Here is a 24,819-nt window from a genome sequence, read left to right as displayed (position 1 = left end):
CGCAAACTTTTAATTTGGCCAAAAAACCCAAAACAAACGAAATTTGGGAGTTTCCCGGGGTTCCTGGGGTTAGCTCGATTTTTCGCGGAAGGGTTTGGTCTGTTTTCGATTGCCCTTTTTCTGTATTTGGTCCGGGGTTTCTTTTTTTCTTTTTTTTTTTATTTTTTTTTTTTTCTTTTCCTTTTCTCTTTCCATCCCTCTCTCTCTGATAAAAGTCCCCCCTCTTTCCCTTTCTCTCATTCCCCCCCCACTCCCCACCTTTTCTGTCTCTCCTTCGCTCCCTCTCTCTCTTCTGTTATTCTCCCAATTTAAAAAAAAAGAAATACAAGAGAGGAAAATTTATTTTTTGCTTTTCCTTCTTGGGAAATTTTTTTGAATCCTAAAAACGTGACTCACATACCCTAAACCTTCCCAAACAAAGCATCGGGGAAATTCAGCAGCTTTTAATATAAAAAAGGGGTCTTCATCACTTCATGTTTTTCTGATTCAAACACGGACCTTATTTTAAAAAAAATTGAAAAAGGATAAATTAACCACATAGTGTATCCCCAAAGAAAAAAGATAAAATTTTGGATATGTATTGTAAATATTATAGGTAATAAACACTATATAAAATATACAAAATGACATTTAAAAAAAGGGGAAGACTAAATTTCCCGGTGCTAATACCACACCCTCAACCCCCGGCCCCTTTGGGGACGGCCGCTGAACGCCGGTATGAAAAAGGAAACCCCCCAAGAAAAAAGATTTTTTAAACTAAACTTTTTGGTTTTTTTATTCTCATCCCCTTTATGAAAATAGAAAGATAAAAAATACCTGTAACAGGGCCTACTTATTTCAAAATTTTTCATTACAGGAGCACGCCAATTTCACATGATTTTTTCGGGGGGGAGGGGTTTCCCCGCAAAGAGGGAAAGGGAATGCGTCATGCAAAGGACCCCCCTCTGATAGTTTTTCCCTTGAAAAAATCGTTAAAAAAAAAGGGTTTTTGTGGGGTGTCAAAAGCTACCGGGTTGCTCCTGATAACAAAAAGCTCCACATACTACCTTTTTAAAAAATTTTGTAAAAAAATAAGAGCCCCAAACTGAAGTGTCGACCCAAAAGGGAAATTTTCTTCGGGGATGGGGAACTGGAAGATGAAGGGTTCAAAAGCCCGGATCGCCCACTTTTGTAAATTTTCATGTCGGGGGTTTCTTTTGGACCCGACCCCGGTCTTTTCATTCATCCCTTCTTTAAAACCTTTTTTCCTGATGAAATGATTTTTTTTTTTTTGTAGCGCCCTTTTGGAAAAAACACTAAATTTTTAAAAACCCTGTTCGTCCCCAAACAGAGGCCGGGGTTTGGCCCCCTTCTTGCTCCCTGCCCCCTACGCCCGTCAGAGACTCCCTGACGAGTCGCTTTTTGCCGCCCCAGAACTGTTACGGGTAAGCTGTTCTTTCCATAGCTCCCACAAAAATGGTCGACTTTTTGTCTCCTCGTTCTACAGAAAGTTGCAAACATATAAGGGTAAGTAAATGATAAATCTTGTAACAGGGGGGTATTTTGGTCTTTGGTCGCTCGTGGTAACTTCGGGGCAAATTTTCTCCCGCCATGACCCTTTGGCTCCGGCTGCAGGGGTGTCCGGGGTCCCCCTGAGCGAAAAACCACCCTTAAAGGATTCCGACCCCTCACGCCGAAAAGGTCGCACACCCGCAACCGGGCCCGGGCCATCAATTTGAGCCTTCTTCTCGCTTTTTTCTTTACTCTTAATGGAATCTTATTAAAAGACTCGAATGAGAAGATTTTGGAGTTTTATTTTTTAAAGTTTTTCATAAATGCCCAACTTGCCTTCTGTCATAAATCAAAAAAGCGTGTCTGTGCGGACGTCGAGGATCGCGAGAAGGGGCGCCCGGAGGATGTCCTTTTGGCCCAAATAAATCCCCGCCGCCAGCACCCGGGGACGGGTCTGACGGGTGTCGCCTTCGAGGCTCTGGGGGGGCCCTTAATCCCCCGGCGTCCTGGCCACACTGGGGCAGGTGCAGGGGGCCCTTTGGGCCCAAACAAAAGAATTTGGCTGCGTCCCAAAAGAAAAGCCAGAAGGTGGGCCAACACACCAGAACATCTACCAGGTTCCTTTCCGTCTAGCCACTGTCGAAGTTGGCTCACTGGGGGCCCTGGGGGCCCTTCCTGGTGGGGAGCGGGGCCCCTCAGACCCGACTCGCAAACATCATCAACGCTCGACTACCCGCCCGTGCCCCACCCTCATCGCGCACAATTCGACCGACCCAGGGGCCGACGCGCCTGACGCGGGCGGCTGCCCCCTCCAAATTTTAAACCTAGTTTTATAGATTTCCCTTATTTATTGAAATAAATATAAAATTATTTCTTTTTTCCCATAAACCTTTTTCATGTTTTTTCAATTTATCCCTTCAAGTTTCATAAAAATAGGAAAAAGAACAAGAAAAAACACATGAACTCTAGTAACCCCAAGTGAATGATGAAAAAAGGGGGCCTTTTTTGATCCGACGCGGCTAAAGCGGGGGGAAATTTTGCGGCTCCTTTTTAAACTCGGGGTTTTGTAAAGGGGTTTATGCACGAATGAAAATATAACTCGTCATTTAACTACATTTCCATGTTTTTCGTGCTTTCTAACCGCCGATGATTTTTTTTTTATTTCAAAAAGCGCTTTTTTTTAAAAAAAAATATTTTGAAAAAACAGGGTTCCCTTTCTTTTCCCAAAAAACCTGTTTTAGGGTTTATATTACACAAATAATGTATGTATCAAAATATTTTCTTTTATACATACACACACGCCAAACACATATGTGTGGGGTGTGCACGGCATACCAATAGACTTGTGAGAGTGATTAAGGGGGACCATTAGGGTTTGATAAAAGGGTAAAAATGATCATTCATTAATCCTAAATGAAAAATTTCACGGAAAACCCAAATGGTTTTTAAAAATTTGAAAGAAAAAATTGGGCGACGCTAATATTTGGGTTTGTCTATTCTAAATCTTATATTTTTTCCGACTGTTATAATTGCGTGGAATAAACTCCAAGCAACGTACAAAAAATATGAAAAAAGCAAAAGGAAAAAGGGGAGAACAAAAACATTCGTAGACAACGCATTTATAATTAAAATTAAATATAATATGAAAAATATATACATATTTTATATATGTGGGGTGTGTGTGTGTATTTTTCGTTTTATGCGTTTGTTTTTTTATATACATATATATCCCAAACAAAATTTTTTAAAAGAGTGTATGGTGCCCGTCTTTCTTTATGCCCAAACTTATTGTTAAGTAGCTTAGTAAAAAAAATCAACATAGATACAGATTCTCCTTTTAAAATGTGAAAAAGAAGCGACTCTATTCTTTGGGGGCCATTGACGGGCCTGGCTAAGAGTACCACTCGAGTAATACTCTATAAAAAAAATGTGACCAGAAACAGATCTCTCTGTCAGATGGGGGTAAAAGTCAAAAATTTAAACTATTTTAAAATCATAAGAATGCATCGTTTTCCAAAATAAAGGGTTTAAAACGCGGGCCCCAATTTGGCGACCAAAGCTTTTTTTACGAATCTGCAAATTTCCCTATTAACTTTCACATATTTTAAATTTGCAAATTGGGGGTCCCTTGAAACTAAATTAGGGAGAAAATTTGGGAATTATCATCACTCGCAAACAAATTTTCCTTCAAGAGGGAAATTAAGGATTTTAATCAAGCTTGGCACTTGGGGCTTGCATGGGGGAAAAAAAAAAAACTGACCCGGGGAAACGTGAAGAAAAATATGCTTTTTTTTTAAAAAAATTGAAATATTTTTTCCATAAAAAGCCCAAACGGAATAGCATTTTTTTAAAACGAAAAGGACCCCATCTACGACAAGGAATGGGCCCGTTTTTTTAAATTTCTTTTTTGTTTCCTTTTTTTTATTTATCGTTTTTTATTCCCCGCGATGAAAAAAATTTTTTGGGGTTTTTTTATTTATTTATTTATTAATTAAAACATTATTGAAAATACATTCAAAAAAGGGTTTCACGACCATAAAAACTTTGTTTCCCTTGATACAGATTCTGATCTCAAGAAGTTGTTTAAACCCCCCTTTTCATTTATTAATTTTTTTAAATCCCTTTTTCTTTTAGAACCTTTAAAATTTTTGCTTTGCATCCTCCATAAGCGGTTACGAAACCCTCGTCTATTTTTCATAAAATTAGACTAACTTTCTTTTTGACTACAAAAATTCAAAATTTCCCCAAAGGATTTTTAAAGGGAAAAGGGAAAACTCTTTTACCCAGGCATCACCCCTTAAAAAAGTAAAACCCACAAACCACGCCCTCGGAAATTCACCTTTAAAACGCAGGACGCCCCGGAAACCCCAGTCCCCTTTAGCACTCCCCCACGAAACCCACACAAAACGGACGAGCATAAATTTTACAAACGTGAACATTTCAAAGGAAAATGGGCTAAAACCTTTTTCCCGTGTCATTTCCTTTTTATTTGGGCGGGGACCCGGAACCGCCCCAGCCCGCGGGGGGAAAAGGGCTTGTTTTGAGTTTGCGAAGTTCTGGCTTCCCCCGGGGCCTTTTTCACTTTTTCCCCCGGCCTGTGCCCAGTTTTTTATGGCGGTCTCATTTGTTGGTTTTGACCCTGGGTGCTTACCTTTCCCCGGGCTTTGGGTTTGTCACCCGGAGTCACGGGGGCGACGGAAACTGACAAAAAGAGCAACCGGAGTCAAACCCGCGGCCTTTTCGGTGGGGGTTTTTCCGACTTTTGGGAATCTAAGTTTTCCTTTAAAATACGTTCATGTTTTCTGTGGGGGTTTTGATTTTGTGGGCAAAATAAAAATTGATGCTGTATTATTTTATCCCATCCAAAATCACAGATGTGCATATTTTTATTTTATAAAATATTATTATATATATACTTATTATACTATAAAAACATATATAGGTTTGAATGTAAAGATAAAACATATAGAAAAGATGAAGTGTATTTTTTTTTTATTATATTTATAAAACCCTTGCAAAAATCGTTAGGGGTTTATTTTTCCCTTCCCCCCAAACCCATTATCGAGGCCCTTTTTTTGCTGATATTCCCGGGCAAAAGTACCCACTTTCTAAGGTAAACCAATTTACGCTAATCTATTACTCTATAATAGAAATTTCCCTTAAAGCACTGATAAACTTAGTAGAATGTGTAGTCGCAAAAGATCGGATATGAAGAAATTGATCGGTCTTCAAGAAAATGTTTTTCCCGGTTCTCCCCGTTTTATAAATGCTTGTTTTTTAATTCCTCTCCCTCCCCCCTTTCTTTTTTTTACAAATTTAAAAAACCTTAAAAGGTATAAAAACCCCCTCAAACAACCCGTGACGTAAAAACGCAACGCGAGAGGGAAGTGGACCCTTTAACGTCACGGACAAACTTTTTTTTATTTCCTGCGGCTGTTTAGGAGTAAATCGTCGTCACTTGGGCCCCCGCCAGGGGTCTCAAACGCTCCACAAGAAGAAAACAAAAAACTAAATAAAAAAAAAGGCCCCCTTTCAAAAATGTCGAGCCAAAAGGAAATTTCTTCGTGATGGGGAAACTGGAAGATGAACGTAGAAAAAAGCCCATCCCCACATTTTTTCAATTTAGTCGGGGCCTCGTTGGACCCAAACCGGGTTTAGTCCCCAAAATTTTATTTTCTGTTCGTGTTAGGATAAAAGTGAGTTGGTCATGCAGAAATAATTGGTTAAATGGAATGAGTTCGGCGTTTGCCTAAACAAACCGATACGTTTTTTTTTAATTTTCAAAAAAGGGGGCCTTTGGTTGGTTGCCCTTTTTCCCCCTGTCATACGCCCGCCAGAGCCCTCCCGGGTGAGATCGCTGTTCCCCGCCGAATGTTTCCCGGAAAGCCCCTCTTTTCCGAATTAAAACCCGGAAAAGACGATTATATAAAAGTAAAAAGTTTTGGGGAAAAAAACAAAGACTTATAGTCTGAATGTCTATGAAGAAATGTTATTCTATTTTTTAAAATTCTGGAACGGTTGCCCAGGGTAACTTCAGCGGCGAATTTCTGCCGCCATGATCCTGGACTCCAGCTGCGATTGGTGACCCGGGGTCCCCCCCTGAGCAAAGGCCCCATCTTAAAGGGACCCCGCCCACTAAATCGCCGGAAAAGGGGGTCGCACACACCCCAGCGGCGGGGAAATCAAGGTGACCTTTTTCCCTCCTCGCTTTCTCTCTTTCCAAAAGGCCCCAAATTGTTGTCAAAGAACTTGCATGAGAGGGAATTGGATTTTTCTTTTCCCAAATTTTCTGAATGTCTAATTTTTTTTTGGGTTTATGGGCCCGCCCAGATAATCGCTGTTTGTGTGAGAGGGTGGGAAAGGATGGGGCGAAAGGGTTTCCCACGGGGATGTCCTGAGGGGCCCAAACCCAACCCTCGCCGCCTATCACGACGGGTCGGGCCGTGGTGATCGCCTTCGGGCCCTCTGTGGGCCGAAATACCGGCGTCCTGGCCAAGCTGGCAGGTGCAGGGGGGCCTTGGGCCAACAAAACGACAGGGGGGCTGCGGCCCCAGTGAGCGAGAAGGGGGCCCACCCACCAAAAATCATCTACGCGGGTTTTCCTTTTCGCCCTAGAAACTGTCGACAGCTGGCTCAGCGGGAGGATTTTGGAGGGTTTTTCCTTGGGGAGGGGGCCCCTTCAGCCCCCACATCGTCGACATCTTTAAAACCTCGACGACCCAATTGTCCCCCTCATCGCGCATTTTTCGACCGCCCAGCGGCCGCCGCGCCTGGGGCGGCCGGGGGCAACTCCTAATTTACTTTGTTTTAGGTCTGTTTATTTATTTTTAATAAATATAAAATATAGTTCTATTTTCATAAAACTCATTTTGTTTCTGTTATCCACTTCACAGTGGGTCAAATTAAAAAATTAAAAAAAACGACAGTGAAAACACATAAAGCAGTACTGACAAAAGTGAATCATGAAAAACCCTCACTAAAGGGGGCAAATTTGTCCGTCGGGGTTTGGAAAAGGCGGAATTGCGCCCCTTTTTTTCGGGGGGTTTTGAAAAGGACTTTATACAGAATGTAAATAAAGCCTTTTTCCCGGGATGATGTTTCATGATCTTTCAAACCCAAAAAGGAAATTTTTTTCATTTCACTAAAATTTTTTTTTTCAAAAAAGTTATTTTGAGAACTTTACCCCTTTCATATTCCCCAAAAACCCTGCAAAAATATGTATACATGAAATTCGCCCTCTCCTGAAACTTGTTTTTTTTAAATGAGATATGGAAAACCCCAATTTGGAAAACCTTTTCCTTTGCGAAAACACGGGAACAAAATGGGGTTTTATACTGACTTAGACTATTTGTCTCAAAGTATCAAATGGGGGGGGGTTTCGTACTTTTAAGATAAAGTAAATAACTCGATCAGCAGATTTTATAAAGGGTGATTAAATTGCTATGCTAAGCAGGATAAAAGTAATATCGTTATCTTAAAAAGAAATATAAAAATTATTATGTATACATAATATATACTAATATATATATATATCCAAAAATTTTATGCCTACACTATATCCCTCTAAAATACATATGTATGTTGTATGATATATACTGTGATACAAGCTTATCACCCACACCCCACCACAGATATTTTTGATGAAACATGCAACTCCCCTTAAATTCCTTCAAAAATACCCTTTTATTATAGACCCTTTTTAAGGGCCCCTAGGTCTGTAAACAAATCGGGTTTTGGCTCAAGAGCTTTGCAAAGAAAACCACAAAAAATTTAACATTTTTTTTACAAAATTCTTTTTTTTTTGTTTCCGTTCCTTTGCACACTAATAAAAGCGATTCAAAATGGGCCAAAAACGTCTGTATCAGTTGTGACACCTGCCGGGGGATTACCCATTAGTAGAGTAAAAGAGATAGTATTAGAGGTAGCATTTGTAGTCGTATTAGAGTAGAGTAAAAGTGTGCAAAGTTTTTGTCCAGCAGCAGCAGCAGTATAAAGTACATTTTTTGTAGTAGGAATTTATTAGTAAAAGAGTAATTGCACAATTTTATTGTAAGGAGCTTTAAAAAAGCAGTAGTAGCAAATGTAGTAGTAGGAATATTATTAGTATTAGAAGAAGCAGTCATACAAACTTTAAATTTCTTTGTATAGTATAAGCAGTAGTAAAACATAGTAAACAAAAACAGCACAGCCCCACAGATCACTATTACTTCAAACATTTCTCTTTACTATCGGGGGTCGTGGGGGAAAACCCACGGAACAAAAAGATTTTAGGCCCCTTTCTTCTTCCGTCACTCTCCTCTCCTTCCTTTCACCTCTCCTCTCCCTTTTTCATTTCCTTTCATTCGTCATAATCCGAATCTACGAGAATCCTATTTTCGTTCTGTTATTATCGTTATCATTAATGTCATTATTGTTATCATTCTTGTTATTATTATTATTAGCATCATTATCATTATTACTGTTGTTATTACTATTATCAACATCATGATTATTGTAATCATTGTTGTTGTTTTTATTATCATTGTTTTTATGATCATTATTATTGTTACTATTCTTCTTCGATACAAAGTTAAGAAACAAGGTAGGAGGGTAAGAGGGAAAAAGGGGAAAAAAAAGGGAGGAGAGGGAAAAAAAAAATTGGGGGGTTAAAAAAATAAAAATAAAGATAAAAGAATTTAAAGAGATAAGGAGGAACAAATAGAAGGGAAACGGAAGGGACTTAAATAGAAAAGGGGGAGAGGGAAGGGGAAGATGAGGATAAGAAGAAGGAAACAGCGATAATGACATTAATAACAGAAATGTTGACAGTAATAATAAAGGGTTTAGATAAAAGCAACATTTACAGCATAAAAAGGGAAAGTTTACGACGCCATTTGCAGATGTCTTGTCATGTGTGTCATATATATATTTTAATGGCATATATATGTTTTATGTATATTATATTTTAATATATATTTTATAGATATAAATATTATATAATATATTATACATATATGGGACACAACACATTGTTGTGTGTATTAATGTAAAATATTATATATTATATATTAAAATAAAAATATTATATAAATATATTAATATATTTTATGCCCCCCATACAAACGTATATGTTTTATAAAAGTATAAAACAAACCCCACACAAAACACACACACACACCCACACACACATATAAAATATATATATTATTATATATATTAAAATATTATATATATATATACCCACACACATAATCTGTAATAAATACATATATGTTGGTATATATATTTTGTTGTGTGTGGATTTTATATATATTATATAATTTTTAAAATATATATTTATATAAAATATTTTATATATTTTATATATGTAAAGTATGTATATTAAAGAAAGTAAAGTAATGCATGTATTCCCCGTATTTTGTCCCGCAGGTACGTTTCTCGTAAAATTTGGGAGTCGTTACATTAGGGGAAAAGGGCGGGGCGTGTTTCTCGCTCGTCACGAGGGCCCAAGCCCTCCGGTGCCTTCCTTTTCCCCAACGCCAAAGGAAAACCCACTCACGGAAAATCTTTTTCCCCGTTGACTGTCGTGTTTTTTTTCATGACTCCCTGGGGGCCTGCGTCCCGGTCACGGCCCCGGGGGAATGCTGTGACCCTCACCCTCCGGTATTTTTTGGGTTTTTTTTTTTTTAGATTACATCCAGCACTTCTAAAACGTTTTGTAAGTGCCGGACAAGCCCCATACATACAGAAACCCAAATGCACAACACAAACACACCAAAACACACACCACACACACAAAACAACACAAAACACCCCCACACACACACGCAACACACCCCAAACCACACACACCCCAAAAAAAACACACACGCCCACGCGTTCACACACACACACGGGACCGCACAGCCCACGAAAAAACACACACCACCCAAACCCCACACAAAAACAAAATAAAAAATTATTATCATTACTTATTTTTATCATTATCCCTTACATTTTTTTATTATTGTTGTTATTATAATCATTGCTACTACTACTATCATTATTAAATTTTTTTGTTATCATCTAGTGTTTTTATTGTTATCATTAAACATGAAAAATTTTTGTTATAATTGTTGCCATTAAAGTTGGTTATCATTACTTGTTATTATTTTTTTTTTATCATTTCATTATTATTTTTTTTTATTGTTAAACATTTTTCATTTTTCATTGTTAATGTTCTATTAAATTTTTTTCCTTTTTTTTATGTTATTATTATTATTATCATTTCTATTTTTATTATTATCATTGCTATTGTTATCATCATTTTTCCACGAAACAAAGAAAAAACAAAAGAGATATTATTCTTTCTTTCTTTCTCCTAATCTTCTTCTCCTTTCTCCCTCTCCCTTTCCACCCTCTCTCACTCTTAAATCTTCCCTTTATTTCCTCCCCTTTCCCCTTTTATTTTAAAGGGCCCCTTTCCTCTCCCACCCACTTCCTCTCTCCCTTTCTCCTCCACCTCCTTTGCTTAATTTTCCTTATTTCTTCCTTCTTCCTTCTTCCTTATTTCTAAATTCTTATTTCTTATTTCTTATTCCTTGTCCCTTATTTCTTATTTATTTCTTATTACCTATTTCATATTTCTTCCTTATCCCTTATTTCTTATTCTCTATTTATTATTTCTTCCTTATCCCTTATTCTGTATTCCTTTCTCTCCCTTTCCCCATCTTCCCATCCCTTCCCCCCGAGGGAAAAGGGGGGAGGGAAAGAAGGAATGGAGGAGAAAAAAAATGAAGAAAGGAAAAAAAGGAAGGGAAAAGAAAAATTCCCCAAAACACATATGTGCATACATGCATATACCCCATTCATTGTATTCCAATATAATATAATTTCCCTATATATGTAGCACCCCACAGAAACACATAATATAAATTATGTCAACAAAAACCACCCACACACATAGTGTAAAGTGGGGTGCATATATATATATTAAAAATATATATTTTTTATATAATTTTAATTTTATATATATTATATATAACCCACACACACACACTTTTTGTGCATATAATTAAAAATAAATATATATATGTACATATTTCTCACAGATATATGTGTTCATATAATATACACAAAACGAAAAGAATCTCAAAAAGACGGGGCTCACGTTTTCAAATTCTTTTTTTTTTGCTTGTCACGGGGGCTGTTTTTGATCATTGTTTTTACTAATCAACATTTCTGTTATTTTTGTCATTATCACTATTTACTCCTTATCCTCATCTTTCTCTTCCCTCTCCCCTTTTTCTCTTTAAGTCCCTTCCGTTTCCCCTCTGTTTGTTCTTCCCTATCTTTTATATCTTTTATCTCGTTATCTCTTTATTTCTTTAATCCCCCATCCATCATTTTCTCCCTCTACTCCCTTTCTTCTCCCTTTATTCCCCCCTTTCCTTTTCCCCTTACCCCTCCCACCTGTTTCTTAAACCCTTTTCCCCGAAGAATAATAAGGTAATAATAAAATGAAAAAAATAAAAATAATGTTACAAATAATGTAATGAATTTCTCATGCCCAATAACAGAAAAAAAAAAATTTATAATGAGCTAATAAAATTTATAATAATATTAATAACATTAACCCATAAAAGTAATAACAGAGTGAAAATAGGGAAACTCGTAACAATTATACAAAGGGAAAGGGAAAGGGGAAAAAGGGGGGAAAGGGGAAAGGCTAAAGGGAAAGGGGAAAGGGAGTGGGGGGAGGAAGGGGAGGAGTAAACCAAACTATATATTACAAAGGGGGTTTTTTCCACGAGTCCCCAAAATTTAAAAGAGATAAAAACATAAAAATTTGTAATCTCACGGCTGCTTTCTGTTTCTGCTACTTTACTGCTCCAATACTTTCTACTGCTATAAAATGGGTATTTTCTATAAAAATACTCCTACTACTAAATTTCAAAATGCTACTTTTTACTACTACGGCTACTGGGGAAAACTACATTGGGTAAAATTTATTACCCAAATTTCTCTAAACGACTTCACTGCTCCTCTGTTAATTTTCTTTTCTACTACTAAAAGTAATACCAAATGGGAGGTTTTCACAAATGGGTCCCGACTGCAATTTTTTGGGCCCTTTTTGAAACGCTTTTATTCATGTGCAAAGGGAAAGGAAAAAAAACGAAGAATTTTTTCATAAATGTTAATTTTAGTGGCTCTTTCAAGCTCTTGCGCAAACCCGATTTTTTTTGCAGTTTGGAAACCAGTCAAAGGGTTTATAAAAAGGACCATTTTTTGGGAAAAAAAAAAGGGTATGTTTGCATGTTTCTCAATATAAAATGTGGGGTTATACCTTTTTCTACATTTACATATCATACATACATAATATTTATGTATATGGTTTTTTTTTTTTTTATGTATATATTTATTTTAAAATTGTAAAATTAAAAATACCTTTTTAAATTAATTGGGGCATAAAATTATTTTCACTCTTTTCATCTTTAGCATATCCCTTTTCCACCGCCATCCTTTATTATAGGTTTTATCGGTTATTTCCCCGATTTTTAATATGAAAAAACAAAAGCTATCTTTTATTTACTTTGGGGTAAAGTATGTCTAAAAGTCAGTTAAATTACCCTCATTTTGTTCCGTGTTTACGCAAAGGAAAAATAAAATTTTTTCTCCCTCTCACAAAAAAAACAAAATAAGCACATGTTTTGGGGGATTATAAAATATATATATATTTAAAAACCGTTTTGGAAAAAAATAAGGACTAAAGTCCCTCAAAATAATTTAAAAAATTTTTAAAAACGTTTTTATGAAAAAAAAATTTGCCTTGGGGGATTAAAAGATCAAAAACCCTACTTAGGATGTAAGGGTTTAATTTTTTCGTCTTTTAAAAAAGTTTTTGTACAAAACCAGCGTAAAAAGGGAGTACAATGGCCGCCTTTTCCAGCCGCGTTTAATCCCAAAAATTTTCACTTTAAATTTATGTTATCATGAAATTTACTTGGGGCATAGTGGGTTTTTTTTTTGGTTTTTTCAAAATGTCGTTTTTTTTATTTTAATTTAAAGGGCTGTGAATGGGTAAAATAAAAAACCCCGAGTTGATGAAAATAAACTATATTTTTATATTTTTACAATAAATAAGCAATCTATAACCTAGGTAAATTAAGGGGGGGCCGCCGGGCCCGTCAGGGGCGTCCCGGGCCCCTTGGGGCGGGCGAATGCGCGATGAGGGTGGGGCACGTCGGGGCGTTCCCCGGGGTTGATGATGTGACGATGTTTGGGTCTGAGGGCCCCCGCTCCCCACCAGGAAACCTCCAGGTCCTCCCTGAGCCCTCTCGACAGGTTTTGGACAAACCCGGGAACCCGCGTAATTTTCGGTTTCTGTTGGGCCACCCTTTTGGCTCAAAGTTGACCCAGCCACTGTCGATGTTGGCCAAAGGGCCCTCCCGCCCCCCTGCCTCAACTGTGGCCAGGGCCCGGTATTACGGGGCCCCCCCGAGCCTCAAGGCGATCCCCCTCCCGACCTCGCCCGGGTGCTGGCGGCGAGGGCCCCATTTTGGGCCCCAAAAGGACATCCTCCCCCGCAAACCCTTCCGCGATCCCCCAGGGCGTCCCCGCACAAAAACGCGTTATCATGATGGACGAAGGGGGAAGTTGAGCATTTTTTACACACTTTAAAAAAAAAACTCCAAAGTCTATCTCATTCCCAGCTTTTTATAAGAGGGCCTTAAAGTTTAAAGAAAGGCCCAGGAGAAGGGTCACCCCTTTATGCCACCTGCTGGGGCGTTTTGCGCCCCCTCCGGGGGATGAGTTTGGGCCCCGGGCTCCTTTAAGAGGGGCCTTCCCAGGGGGCCCGGGTCACCCCCTGCAGCCGGAAATCCAGGATCATGGCGGGAGAAAACTCGCCGCTGGGAAATTCCGGGGGGAACCTTTTTAATTTAATTTTAAAAATAAAAAAAGATTTTTTTTTATGACACTTCCCAAAATATAGTTTTATTTCCCCAAACCTAGCTTTTATATAATCCCTCTTTCCTGTTATAAATTTGGAAAAAGGGGGCTTCCTTTTAAAAAGTTTTTTGTGCGGGAACAGCCAAACTCGTCCGGGAGTCTCTGGCTGCGTTTTGACAGGGGAAACAAGAAAAGGGGGGCCCAAACCCCGGGCCCCTGTTTGGGAAAAACAGATTTTTTTAAAAATTTTTTTGTTTATCAAACGCTACAAAAAAAAAAAAAAAAAATCATTGCCCTCAAAGTATGGTTTGAGTTATGAATGAAACGACCTGTGTTTTGGGGGGAACGAGGCCCCCCGAATGAAATTGACAATGTTTATCGATCCGGGGTTTGTCTACGTTCATTTTTCCATTTTCCCCCAAACCCAAGCTTCCCTTTTGGGGGGACATTTGATTTGATTTTTTTTTTTTCTTTCACCCCAAAATTTTAAGTCTTTCTTTTTTGCAACCTTTAGGAGGGACTCCCGAGCAACACTGAAATCGTTGTCGTAAACGCCCAAAGGGGATATATCTGATTACACCGGAAGCGTTTTCCCCAAGTTCAGTCCCCACAAACACGTCACAACCATCCCCCCCTCGGAAAAAACGGGGCGTTTATAAAACATTGCTTTATACAAAAATTTCTCTCCCGTACAGGTTGAATTCCCTTTTTCCCACTAAAACAGTATCAAATAGTAAATCCGACATTTCTTTACCTATTTTGTCATTTAATTTATCAACTTCCTGACAGAAAATAAATGGGGCCCAAAAGAAAAAAACCGAATATTTTTTTTCCATTTCCCCTTGGTACGGTGTTCACATGAAACCCCGGGGTGACGAGCTGAAATCAAAATCGGGACAAAAAAGCCCGGCCCGGGGAAAGGCGAAAGAAATTATTTTTAGCCAGGAAAAAGGGTTCCAGCGAAAACATGGAATGGGAAAGGTTTTTTTTTTTGATTACTATTTGCTTTCTATTTTTCGAAAAAGTATAAATTTTTCTTTCAGAAAAATCCGGGGGTAACAGAGGCTTTGGGAATCTCGCAGCGGAAATTTACCTTTCTAAATTCCAAATTTCTAAATACGTATCCTTTAGATTTAAGTTAAAATCCTAGAAGTTCATTACATTAAAGTGCCATCGTCATTTAGGATAATCCATGCCGATACTTCAAAAGCCAAAGGTCTCCAAAAGCGACCTTGGGAAATACCAAGAATGACATCCAGCCACAACTTGTTTAGGACAAGTAAAACTAGCATTGCATTTGCAAATGTTAGTTACAGTAATCATTGGCAAAAACGAATAGAAATAACCTGCTTTTGGGTGTAAAGCTGTTTAGCTTATTTCTTAGTATAAAAAAATAGATCTTATCAAGACATTGTTTTATCAAAAGATTCCAAGTATTATCATTTTTAAAATTTTATCATCCATCAATTCATTTTTCATTTGATTCTTTTTATCTATGTATATATTTTCATTTCTTTCTTTCTTCTCTCTCTCTCTATCTCTCCCCCCTCAATCTCCCCCTCCCTCTCTATCTATCTATCTATCTCTCCCTCTATCTCTCTTGATATCTCCCCCCTCAATCTCTCTCCCCCCCCCCCCTGTGAGACTAGAATTCACGGAGCCATCAAAGCAAAAATAAAGCATTTGGAAAGAAAAAGTCATCTTTTTCAGAAGGAAAATTTTTAAGGATTCTAGACGCACCGTCACTGATGACGTCAGAACAGGGACATCAATGACGTCACGAAAGGTGATTTTCACACACACATATGTATATATATGTATGTATATGTATAGATACATACATATATATGTATATGTATATATATAAATATGCATATATATGTATGTATATATACATATATATTTCTATGTATGTATACAGACACATATATATATGTGTGTACACATACATACATACATCTACATATACACACACATGTATACATTATTATATATACGTATATATTTATATGCATATTTGTGTATATATATTCATACATATATACGTGTGTATATATGTGTTTGTGTATTCATCTATCTATATTTATATCTATTTATCTGTGTCTGTATATGTATACAGACAAAAACACACACACAAAGGAAAATGTCAAGTATTTACTACATCTTACAAAAAGAACAAATACAGCACATGTGTGGCGGATAGTATGTATATATATTTAAAGCAGGTTTTGGAAAACATGAAAGGACTATTTCTCTCTAGATAATTCATTTGAAAAACATTATGAAATGAAAAATTGCCTTGGTGATTAGAAAGATCACGAAACATACTTAGGATGATAACGGCTTAATTTACATCCGTGTATAAAGTTGTGTACAAAACCAGCGTAAAAAAGGAGCGCAATTGCCGCCCTTGTCAGCCGCGTCGGATCAAAATTGTCACTTTAGTTGATGTTATCATGATTCACTTTCGTCAATACTGCTTTTGTGTGTTTACACTGTCGTTTTGTTTATTTATTTAATTTGACTGTGAAGTGGATAATATGAAACACATGAGTTGATGAAAATAGAACTATATTCTATATTTATTACAATAAATAAGCGGATTCATAAAATTAGGAAAATTAGGAGTTGCCGCCGGCCGCCTCAGGCGCGTCGGCCGCTGGGTCGGTCGAAGTGCACGATGAGGCTGGACACGTCGGGTCGTCGAGCGTTGATGATGTCGACGATGTCGGGTCTGAGGGCCGCGCTCCCCACCAGGAAGCCGTCCAGGTCCTCCAGCTGAGCCAGCTGTCGACAGTTGGTGGACGAAACGGAACCTGCGTAGATGATTCTGGTGCTGTTGGCCACCTTCTGGCTCACGTTGGCACGCAGCCACTGTCGTATATTGGCCAGGGCCTCTTGCACCTGCTCAGCTGTGGCCAGGACGCCGGTATTACTGGCCCATAGAGCCTCGAAGGCGATCACCACTCCAGACCAATCGCTGATGCTGGCGGCGAGGGATTCCATTTGGCCCAACAGGACATCCTCCGTGCGACCATTCTCGCGATCCTCAGACGTCTCACACAGACACGCGATAATCTGATGATGGACAGAAGGCAAGTTAGGGCATTCATGAACACTTTAAAAAATAAAACTCCATTGTCTATCTCATTCGAGTCTTTTGATAAGATGCCATTAAGAGTAAGAGAAAGCGAGGAGGAGAAGGCTCACCTTGAAGCCAGCCTGCTGCGCGTGTGCGACCTTCTCGGCGATGAGTTGATCGGACTCCTTGATGATGGTCCTTCGCTCAGGGTGACCCAGGATCACCCACTCGCAGCCGGAGTCCAGGATCATGGCGGGAGAAATCTCGCCGCCGAAGTTACCGTGGGCAACATGTTCGATAATTATAACAATAAAAAAAGAAAAGAAAAATTATATGACACTTCAAACTATTGTTTTATTCCTCACACTAGACTTTTATATAATCGTCTTTCCTGTTATAATTCGGAAAAGGAGATCTTACCTTGTAACAGTTCTGTGCGGCAACAGCGATCTCGTCAGGGAGTCTCTGGCGGGCGTATGACAGGTAGCAAGAAGGGCAGCCAACCACGGCCTCTGTTTGGGACGAACAGATTTTTAAAAATTTAATGTTTATCAAGACGCTACAAAAAAAAAAAAAAAAAAAAAAAAAAACATTGCCATCAGAGTAAACGGTTTGATGAGTGATGAATGAAACTGACCTGTGTTCGGGTCCAACGAGGCCGCCGACATGAACTTGACAATGTGGTCGATCCGGGCTTTGTCTACGTTCATCTTCCAGTTCCCGATCACGAAGAATTTCCTTTGGCTCGACATTCTGAAGGTTGCTTTCTTGTTTATTCAGTTTTCTTGTTTGCTTCTTGTGGAGCGTTAGATGACCACTGGCGGCCTAAGTGACGACGATTGACTCCTAAACAGCTCCTGCAGGAAATTAAAAACGTTCGTCCGTGACGTCATTGTGTCCACTTCCTCTCTCGCGTTGCGTTATACGTCACGGGTTGTTCGAGTGGTTTATATACCTTGTAAGTGTTTTATATTCGTAAACAAAGAAAGAGAGAGGGAGAGGAATTAAATAACAAGCATTCATAACACGGGCAGAACCGGAAGACATTTTCTTGATGACCGTTATCAATTACTTCATATCACGATCGTTATGTCGACGTACACATTCTACTGAGCTTCATCTAATGCTAAGTAAATTATCTATTATACGAGTAATAGATTAGCGTAAATTGTGACCTTAGATGTGGGTATCATGCGCTGCAATATCAGCAAAAATCTGGGCCTCGATAATGGTTCTCGGGTAATGAAAGATGCTTCATAACGATATGCAATATGTTATATAAACCAAATATAAATATAAATATATATATATATATATATATATATATATATATATATATGGCACACATAAATCTGTCTATATGTTTATCTTTATACATTCATTATATATGTATATATATGTATATATATATATGTACATATATAATATATGCATATCTGTGATTATGTGTATGCATATATATACACAACATCATATAAACATAATATAAATAAATAAATAAATAAATATATATATATATATATATATATATATATATATATATATATATATATATGACACACATACATCTGTCTATATGTTTATATTTATACATTCATTATATATGTATATATATGACTTATATAATATATGCACATCTGTGATTATGTGTATGCATATATATACAGCATCAATTTGTATGTTTGCATCCACACAATCAAACCCACACACACATGTACACGCCATTTTAAAGTAACTCTGCACTTAAATTCCCACAAGTCGGAAACCCTCACCGAACGGCCGCGGTTCGACTCCGTTGCTCTTTTCTGTCAGATTTCCTTCGTTCCTCGTGACTCGCTGACAACCAACGCCGTTCACCTCCCGCGTGGCTGAGCGGTTCCGAGTCCCCGCCGAGATCAAAGGAAGTGACACGGAAAACAGCTTCGTTAGCCTCATTTTCCATAGAAATGTTCACGCTTCGTAAATCATGCTCATCCGTTTGTGTGGTTTCGTTGAGGAGTCGACTCAGGTGACTCGGGTTCCGTGACGTCCTGCGTTCTAAGGCTGGATTTCCGAGAGGCGTGTTAGTCGTTCTACTTTGGGAAGGTGTGGTGCCTGATAACGAGTTTTCCTTTCCTTTAACATCCTTTCGGGAATTTAGAATTGGTTTCTATGTCAAACAGAAATGCTTAGTCTAATTTGATTAATAACCAGTCAACTGGACTGTGGTCTACGTAACCGCTTTTGGATGCATGCTTGCAATTTCCACGTGTTCTAACGCAAACGGGGATTAATAACATTAACTAAATGAAAAGGCGATAATCATCAACTTTTTGAGATCAGAATCTGTATCAAGGGATCAACGTGTCTATATGTTCGTAAAACGGTATTTAAATGTATTTTCAATATGTTTTAATAAATAAATGAATAAATAAGAACCCAAATATTTTTTTTCATCGCGGTAATAAAAAACGATAAATAAAAATATGAAACAAAAACGAATATTTTGAAAATCGGTCTATTCCTTGTCGTAGATGGTGTCCTTTTCGTTTAAATATGCTATTCCGCTGGACTTTTCATAGATATATATTTCAATTTGTTAAAAAAAACGCATATTTCTTTTCTTCACGTTCCCAGGGATCGAGTTTTTACCTCCATGCAATGCTCCACAAGTGCCAAGCTTGATTAACTCCTTAATTCCATCTTGAAGGAGATTCTGCGATGTGATGATAATTACAATTCTCTCCATATATTCAGTACAATGTATCCCAATTAGCATTAATATATGTGAAAAGTTATATATGAATTCGCATGATTCGTAAACAAATTAGGTCGGCAATTTGGCCTGCTGTTGTTACCTTATTTAGAATAAACGATACATTGCGTTATAATATAGTTTCAATTATTGACTTGACCCACATCTGACAGAGAAATCTGTTTCTGGTCAGATTTTTATATACAGTGGTATTATCTCGACATATTACTCTTAGCCTGCCTGTCAATGCAAAAGTAATAGAGTCGCTTCTTGTTTCACATTAAGAGAATCTGTATTTATGTGAATGATTTTTTTTCTCACTTATTAAGATACTTATACCTTACAAGGAATTTTGTGATAAAGAAAGACGTGCACCATTCATTCTTGCATACATGTCTGTGTGTATATATGTATATATAAATAAAAACATACGCACACACATACACACACATACGCACACACACATACACACACACACACACACACACACACACACACACACACACACACACACACACATATATATATATATATATATATATATATATATATATATGTATATATAAATATTTCATATATATATTTCATATATATGTGTGTATGAGTTTTTATTCTCTTATTCCTTTTCTCTTATTTCATATCTTTCTTGTACATTGCTTTGTAGTTTATTCCACGCAATTATAACAGTCGATACGTATAAGCATCAGAATAGACAAACAAGTATTAGCGTCGCAATTATTTCTGCTATTATTAAATCCATTTTGTTATCATCGTGATCATAATATTCACATGAAAATCAATGTAATGATCGTTATAACCATTCTTATCATAATTAACGTAATGGTACCATTATCATCACTGTCACAATGCCTTTCATCTATTGGTAAGCAATGCACACACACGCATATATGTACTTGTGCGTGCGTGTATGTATATACATATATGTATACATACATATATTCTTTTGTATATATGTATATTTCTATAACATAAAAACAGGATTTGGAAAAAGAAAGGGCCACGTATTTTATATCTGATATGAAAACTAGCGCATTATAGTGAAAAAAAAAAATCCGTCGGCGGTTAGAAAGATCACGAAACATACATGAGCAATGTAGTTAGAATGACGATGGCTATATTTACATTCGCGCATAAACATCTTTACAAAACCCGGCGAGTAAAAAGGAGCGCAACTGCCGCGTCGGATCAAAATTGTCACTTTTATCATGATTCGCTTTCGTTACTACTGCTTTTATGTGTTTACTATGTTCTTTTGCTTATTTTATATGACGACCGTGAAGTGGGTAATTTGAAACACATGAAATAGTGGATGAAAATAGAACTATATTCTATATGTATTACAATAAATAAGCAGATCCATAAAACTAGGTAAATTAGGAGTGGCTACCGCCCGCTTCAGGCGCGTCGGCCGCTGGGTCGGTCGAAGTGCGCGATGAGGCTGGACACGTCGGGTCGTCGAGCGTTGATGATGTCGACGATGTCGGGTCTGAGGGCCGCGCTCCCCACCAGGAAGCCGTCCAGGTCCTCCAGCTGAGCCAGCTGTCGACAGTTGCTGGACGAAACGGAACCTGCGTAGATGATTCTGGTGCTGTTGGCCACCTTCTGGCTCACGTTGACACGCAGCCACTGTCGTATATTGGCCAGGGCCTCTTGCACCTGCTCAGCTGTGGCCAGGACGCCGGTATTACTGGCCCATAGAGCCTCGAAGGCGATCACCACTCCAGACCAATCGCTGATGCTGGCGGCGAGGGACTCCATTTGGCCCAACAGGACATCCTCCGTGCGACCATTCTCGCGATCCTCCGACGTCTCGCACAGACACGCGATTATCTGATGATGGACAGAAGGCAAGTTAGGGCATTCATGAACACTTTAAAAGATAAAACTCCAATGTCTATCTCATTCGAGTCTTTTGATAAGATGCCATTAAGAGTAAGAGAAAGCGAGAAGGCTCACCTTGATGCCAGCCTGCTGCGCGTGTGCGACCTTCTCGGCGATGAGTTGGTCGGACTCCTTGAAGATGGTCCTTCGCTCAGGGTGACCCAGGATCACCCACTCGCAGCCGGAGTCCAGGATCATGGCGGGAGAAATCTCGCCGCTGAAGTTACCACGAGCGACCTACGTACCAAAATACCACTGTGTTACAAGATTTTTCATTTAGTCTTTACGATTATATGTATTGCAACTTTTATGCTAGAACTAGGATTACAATAGTCGACCATGGTTGCTGCAGCTATGGAAAGAACAGCTTACCTTGTAACAGTTCTGTGCGGCAACAGCGATCTCGTCAGGGAGTCTCTGGCGGGCGTATGACAGGTAGCAAGAAGGGCAGCCAACCACGGCCTCTGTTTGGGACGATCACATTTGGAAAAATTTAATGTTTATCAAAACGCTACAGTGAAAAAAAACAAACGTATCATTGCCAGCAGAGTAATAGTTCTGATGAGAGATAAATGAAACTAACCTGTGTTCGGGTCCAACGAAGCCGCCGACATGAACTTGACAATGTGCTCGATCCGGGCTTTGTCTACGTTCATCTTCCAGTTCCCGATCACGAAGAACTTCCTTTGGCCCGACATCTTCAGTCTTGTCTCTCTTATTTTTCCACAACTTTTCAACAGCGTAGTCTTGTTGAGCTCTTGTTATCAGGAGCAACGGCTAGCTTCTGACAGTCTCACAACAACCATTCATTTTATACGTTTTTTTCACCGGAAGCAGCTATCAGAGGAACTCCTTCGCATGACGTCATTCCTCGCCTTTCCTCTCTTTGCGGAATCGCTCCGCCTCCGACAGAATCATGTGAAATTAAGTCGTTTGCTCCTGAATAATGAAAAATATGAAATAAGTAGGCCCTGTTACAGGTATTTCTTATCATTCTTTTATCATAAAGAGATGAGAATAAGAAAACCAAACGTGAGTTTGACTTGAAATATCCTTTTGGACTTGGAATATTCCTTTTTCTCATACATCAGGCGTGCAGCGGCGTCTACAGGTGTGGGCGTGAGACTTGTGTTTGGGACCGAGAATTGGGTCTTCCGCATTTTCACATATCAGTGTGTATATGTATGTGTATATACATATATATATGTACATATACATATCCACATTCTTATCTTTCATCTTGTGCATACAGTATGTGTGTAATTTATCTTTTATGATTTTTAAACATAGAGTATTTTTTTTTTTAATATATAGTAATGTTAGTAATCAGAAAAGCATGGAGTAATGAAGACTTGTTATATGGAGAGTGGTGTTCAGTGGTGTGTGAGTCACGTTTTTAGGATTCAAAAAAATCCTAAGAAGTGAAAGGTAAAATGCAGTTTTCCTCTCTTGTATTTTCTTTGTTTTTTAAATGGGAGAATAACAGATAGATAGAGAGAGAGAGCGAATGAGAGAGACAGAATGGTGAGAGAGTGGGAGCGAATGAGAGAAAGGTAAAGAGAGAGAGACTTTCATCAGAGAGAGAGAGGGATGGAAAGAAAAAGAGGGAAGAGGGAAAAAAGAAAGAATAAAAAAGAAAATCGAGCACGGACACAACTACAGAAAATGCCAATCGACCAAACAGACCAACCGTTCTCAGTGAAGCTCGAGCTCAACCCAGGATACCGGAAGCTCCAAGTACGTTCGTTTGCTTTTGTGGCCAAGTATAAAAGTCGCGTCGCCCGGAGAACGGCTGATAGACCTCGCCTCAGTGGCCAGCGAGAAGGTTTCCCGATGACTCTCCGCCGAGGAAGCGAGATGACGGCCAAGAGGAAGTTCCTGGTTGCGGGCAGCTGGACATCACAAGCGGACTCGAGCGCAGGTCAGAACCGCAGATTATGCCTCTGTTTTGAAGATGTTTGCTGTTTTTTTTTTTTTTTTTTTTTTTTTTATCAAGATTAGGAGATAGTTACGAAGTATATTTATTGGTGAATGGCCAATCAGTGATAACAAAGGTTTTTGGCGTCTCTTAAAGCTCTATCTGTGAAATGTTTCTTCCACAGAGAGCAAGAGAGAGAGTTTGTGTTCGTTCCTGTCGTATGCTCGACAGCATCTTCCTGTCGAGATCGCCACGACTGTTCCTGACGGTCATAAGGACGAGGAAGCCTTCTGCAGGGACTGCGACTGCCACTGGGAAGTGGTGGGCGGAGCTTCGTCTGGCAGTTCCGATTCTGAGCTGAAGGAAGCGACTGTCGAAGCTGAGCGGGCAGGCAGGAAGGTGAGATTAAATCAGATTTTCTAAAGTTCTATTATCATATTCAATTTGACAAAATTAAAAATAAAAACGTGTATTCCATTGTTAACTTTATGTATAGATGACCTAATTTGCATTATTATGCGTGTACAGGTGATCGTCTGTTTTCGTGAGACGTCGGAGGATCGCGAGAATGGTCGCACGGAGGATGTCCTGTTGGGCCAGATGAAGTCCCTCGCCGCTAGCATCAGCGACTGGTCTGACGTGGTAATCGCCTTCGAGGCTCTGTGGGCCAGTAATACCGGCGTCCTGGCCACAGCTGAGCAGGTGCAGGAGGCCTTGGCCAACATACGACAGTGGCTGCGTGCCAACGTAAGCGAGAAGGTGGCCAACAGCACCAGAATCATCTACGCTGGTTCCGTTTCGTCCACCAACTGTCGAGAGCTGGCTCAGCTGGAGGACCTGGACGGCTTCCTGGTGGGGAGCGCGACCCTCACACCCGACGTCGTTCCCGCGATCACTTCTTCACGAGTGTCTCGCTCGTCCCTCTGGGCGACGCACGAGGCCCTCAGCTCGACCGCCCAGCTCATCCAGCAGCTTCGTCAGCGAGAATACGCCAGGAGGCTAGCGGCGACGACGCGCTGTCCGAAACGATACATTTGAAGGGTTTTCAATGACGTTTTGGGCAGACTCGCACATTTAGGTGTAAATAAATTTTACATTTATGAATCCTTGATTTGTTAGTGACAAGACTATTTATTATGAAAGTATTTATTTTTGTGCAACTATATTTTCTAATAATAAAAATATCTTTACAAACCTATTGTTTTTTATACTGCAATAAATATACAAAGATAAAACCACAAACAACTCATGGATTAGAACACGTGAAACTAACGAAAATAGAAA

At 39.0% G+C, this 24,819-nt stretch overlaps 3 protein-coding genes across 3 annotated transcripts; 1 reads left to right on the top strand and 2 right to left on the bottom strand.

Moving 5' to 3' along the window:
• Positions 1-16,542: 16,542 nt before the first annotated feature.
• Positions 16,543-17,901, bottom strand: LOC119573306 (triosephosphate isomerase-like). Its single transcript, XM_037920470.1, has 4 exons — positions 17,619-17,901; positions 17,402-17,493; positions 17,110-17,271; positions 16,543-16,977 (listed from the first exon to the last, which is right to left on the bottom strand). Exons 1-4 carry the CDS (start codon positions 17,731-17,733, stop codon positions 16,543-16,545), a joined length of 804 nt encoding a protein of 267 aa, XP_037776398.1. The 5' UTR covers positions 17,734-17,901.
• A 3,138-nt stretch (positions 17,902-21,039) lies between these two features.
• LOC119573300 (triosephosphate isomerase-like) lies at positions 21,040-22,413 on the bottom strand. Its single transcript, XM_037920463.1, has 4 exons — positions 22,201-22,413; positions 21,990-22,081; positions 21,693-21,854; positions 21,040-21,566 (listed from the first exon to the last, which is right to left on the bottom strand). The coding sequence occupies exons 1-4, from the start codon at positions 22,313-22,315 to the stop codon at positions 21,132-21,134; spliced, it is 804 nt and encodes a 267-aa protein (XP_037776391.1). The 5' UTR covers positions 22,316-22,413; the 3' UTR covers positions 21,040-21,131.
• Positions 22,414-22,898: 485 nt separating this feature from the next.
• LOC119573303 (triosephosphate isomerase-like) lies at positions 22,899-24,684 on the top strand. Its single transcript, XM_037920467.1, has 3 exons — positions 22,899-23,538; positions 23,720-23,934; positions 24,064-24,684. Exons 1-3 carry the CDS (start codon positions 23,208-23,210, stop codon positions 24,571-24,573), a joined length of 1,056 nt encoding a protein of 351 aa, XP_037776395.1. The 5' UTR covers positions 22,899-23,207; the 3' UTR covers positions 24,574-24,684.
• Positions 24,685-24,819: the final 135 nt, after the last annotated feature.

Source organism: Penaeus monodon, chromosome 5 (genome assembly GCF_015228065.2).
Source record: "Penaeus monodon isolate SGIC_2016 chromosome 5, NSTDA_Pmon_1, whole genome shotgun sequence".
NCBI classification, from domain to species: Eukaryota; Metazoa; Arthropoda; class Malacostraca; order Decapoda; family Penaeidae; genus Penaeus; species Penaeus monodon.
The sequence above is the reverse complement of the archived record's forward strand: the minus strand, read 5'-3'. Positions and strand labels throughout refer to the sequence as shown.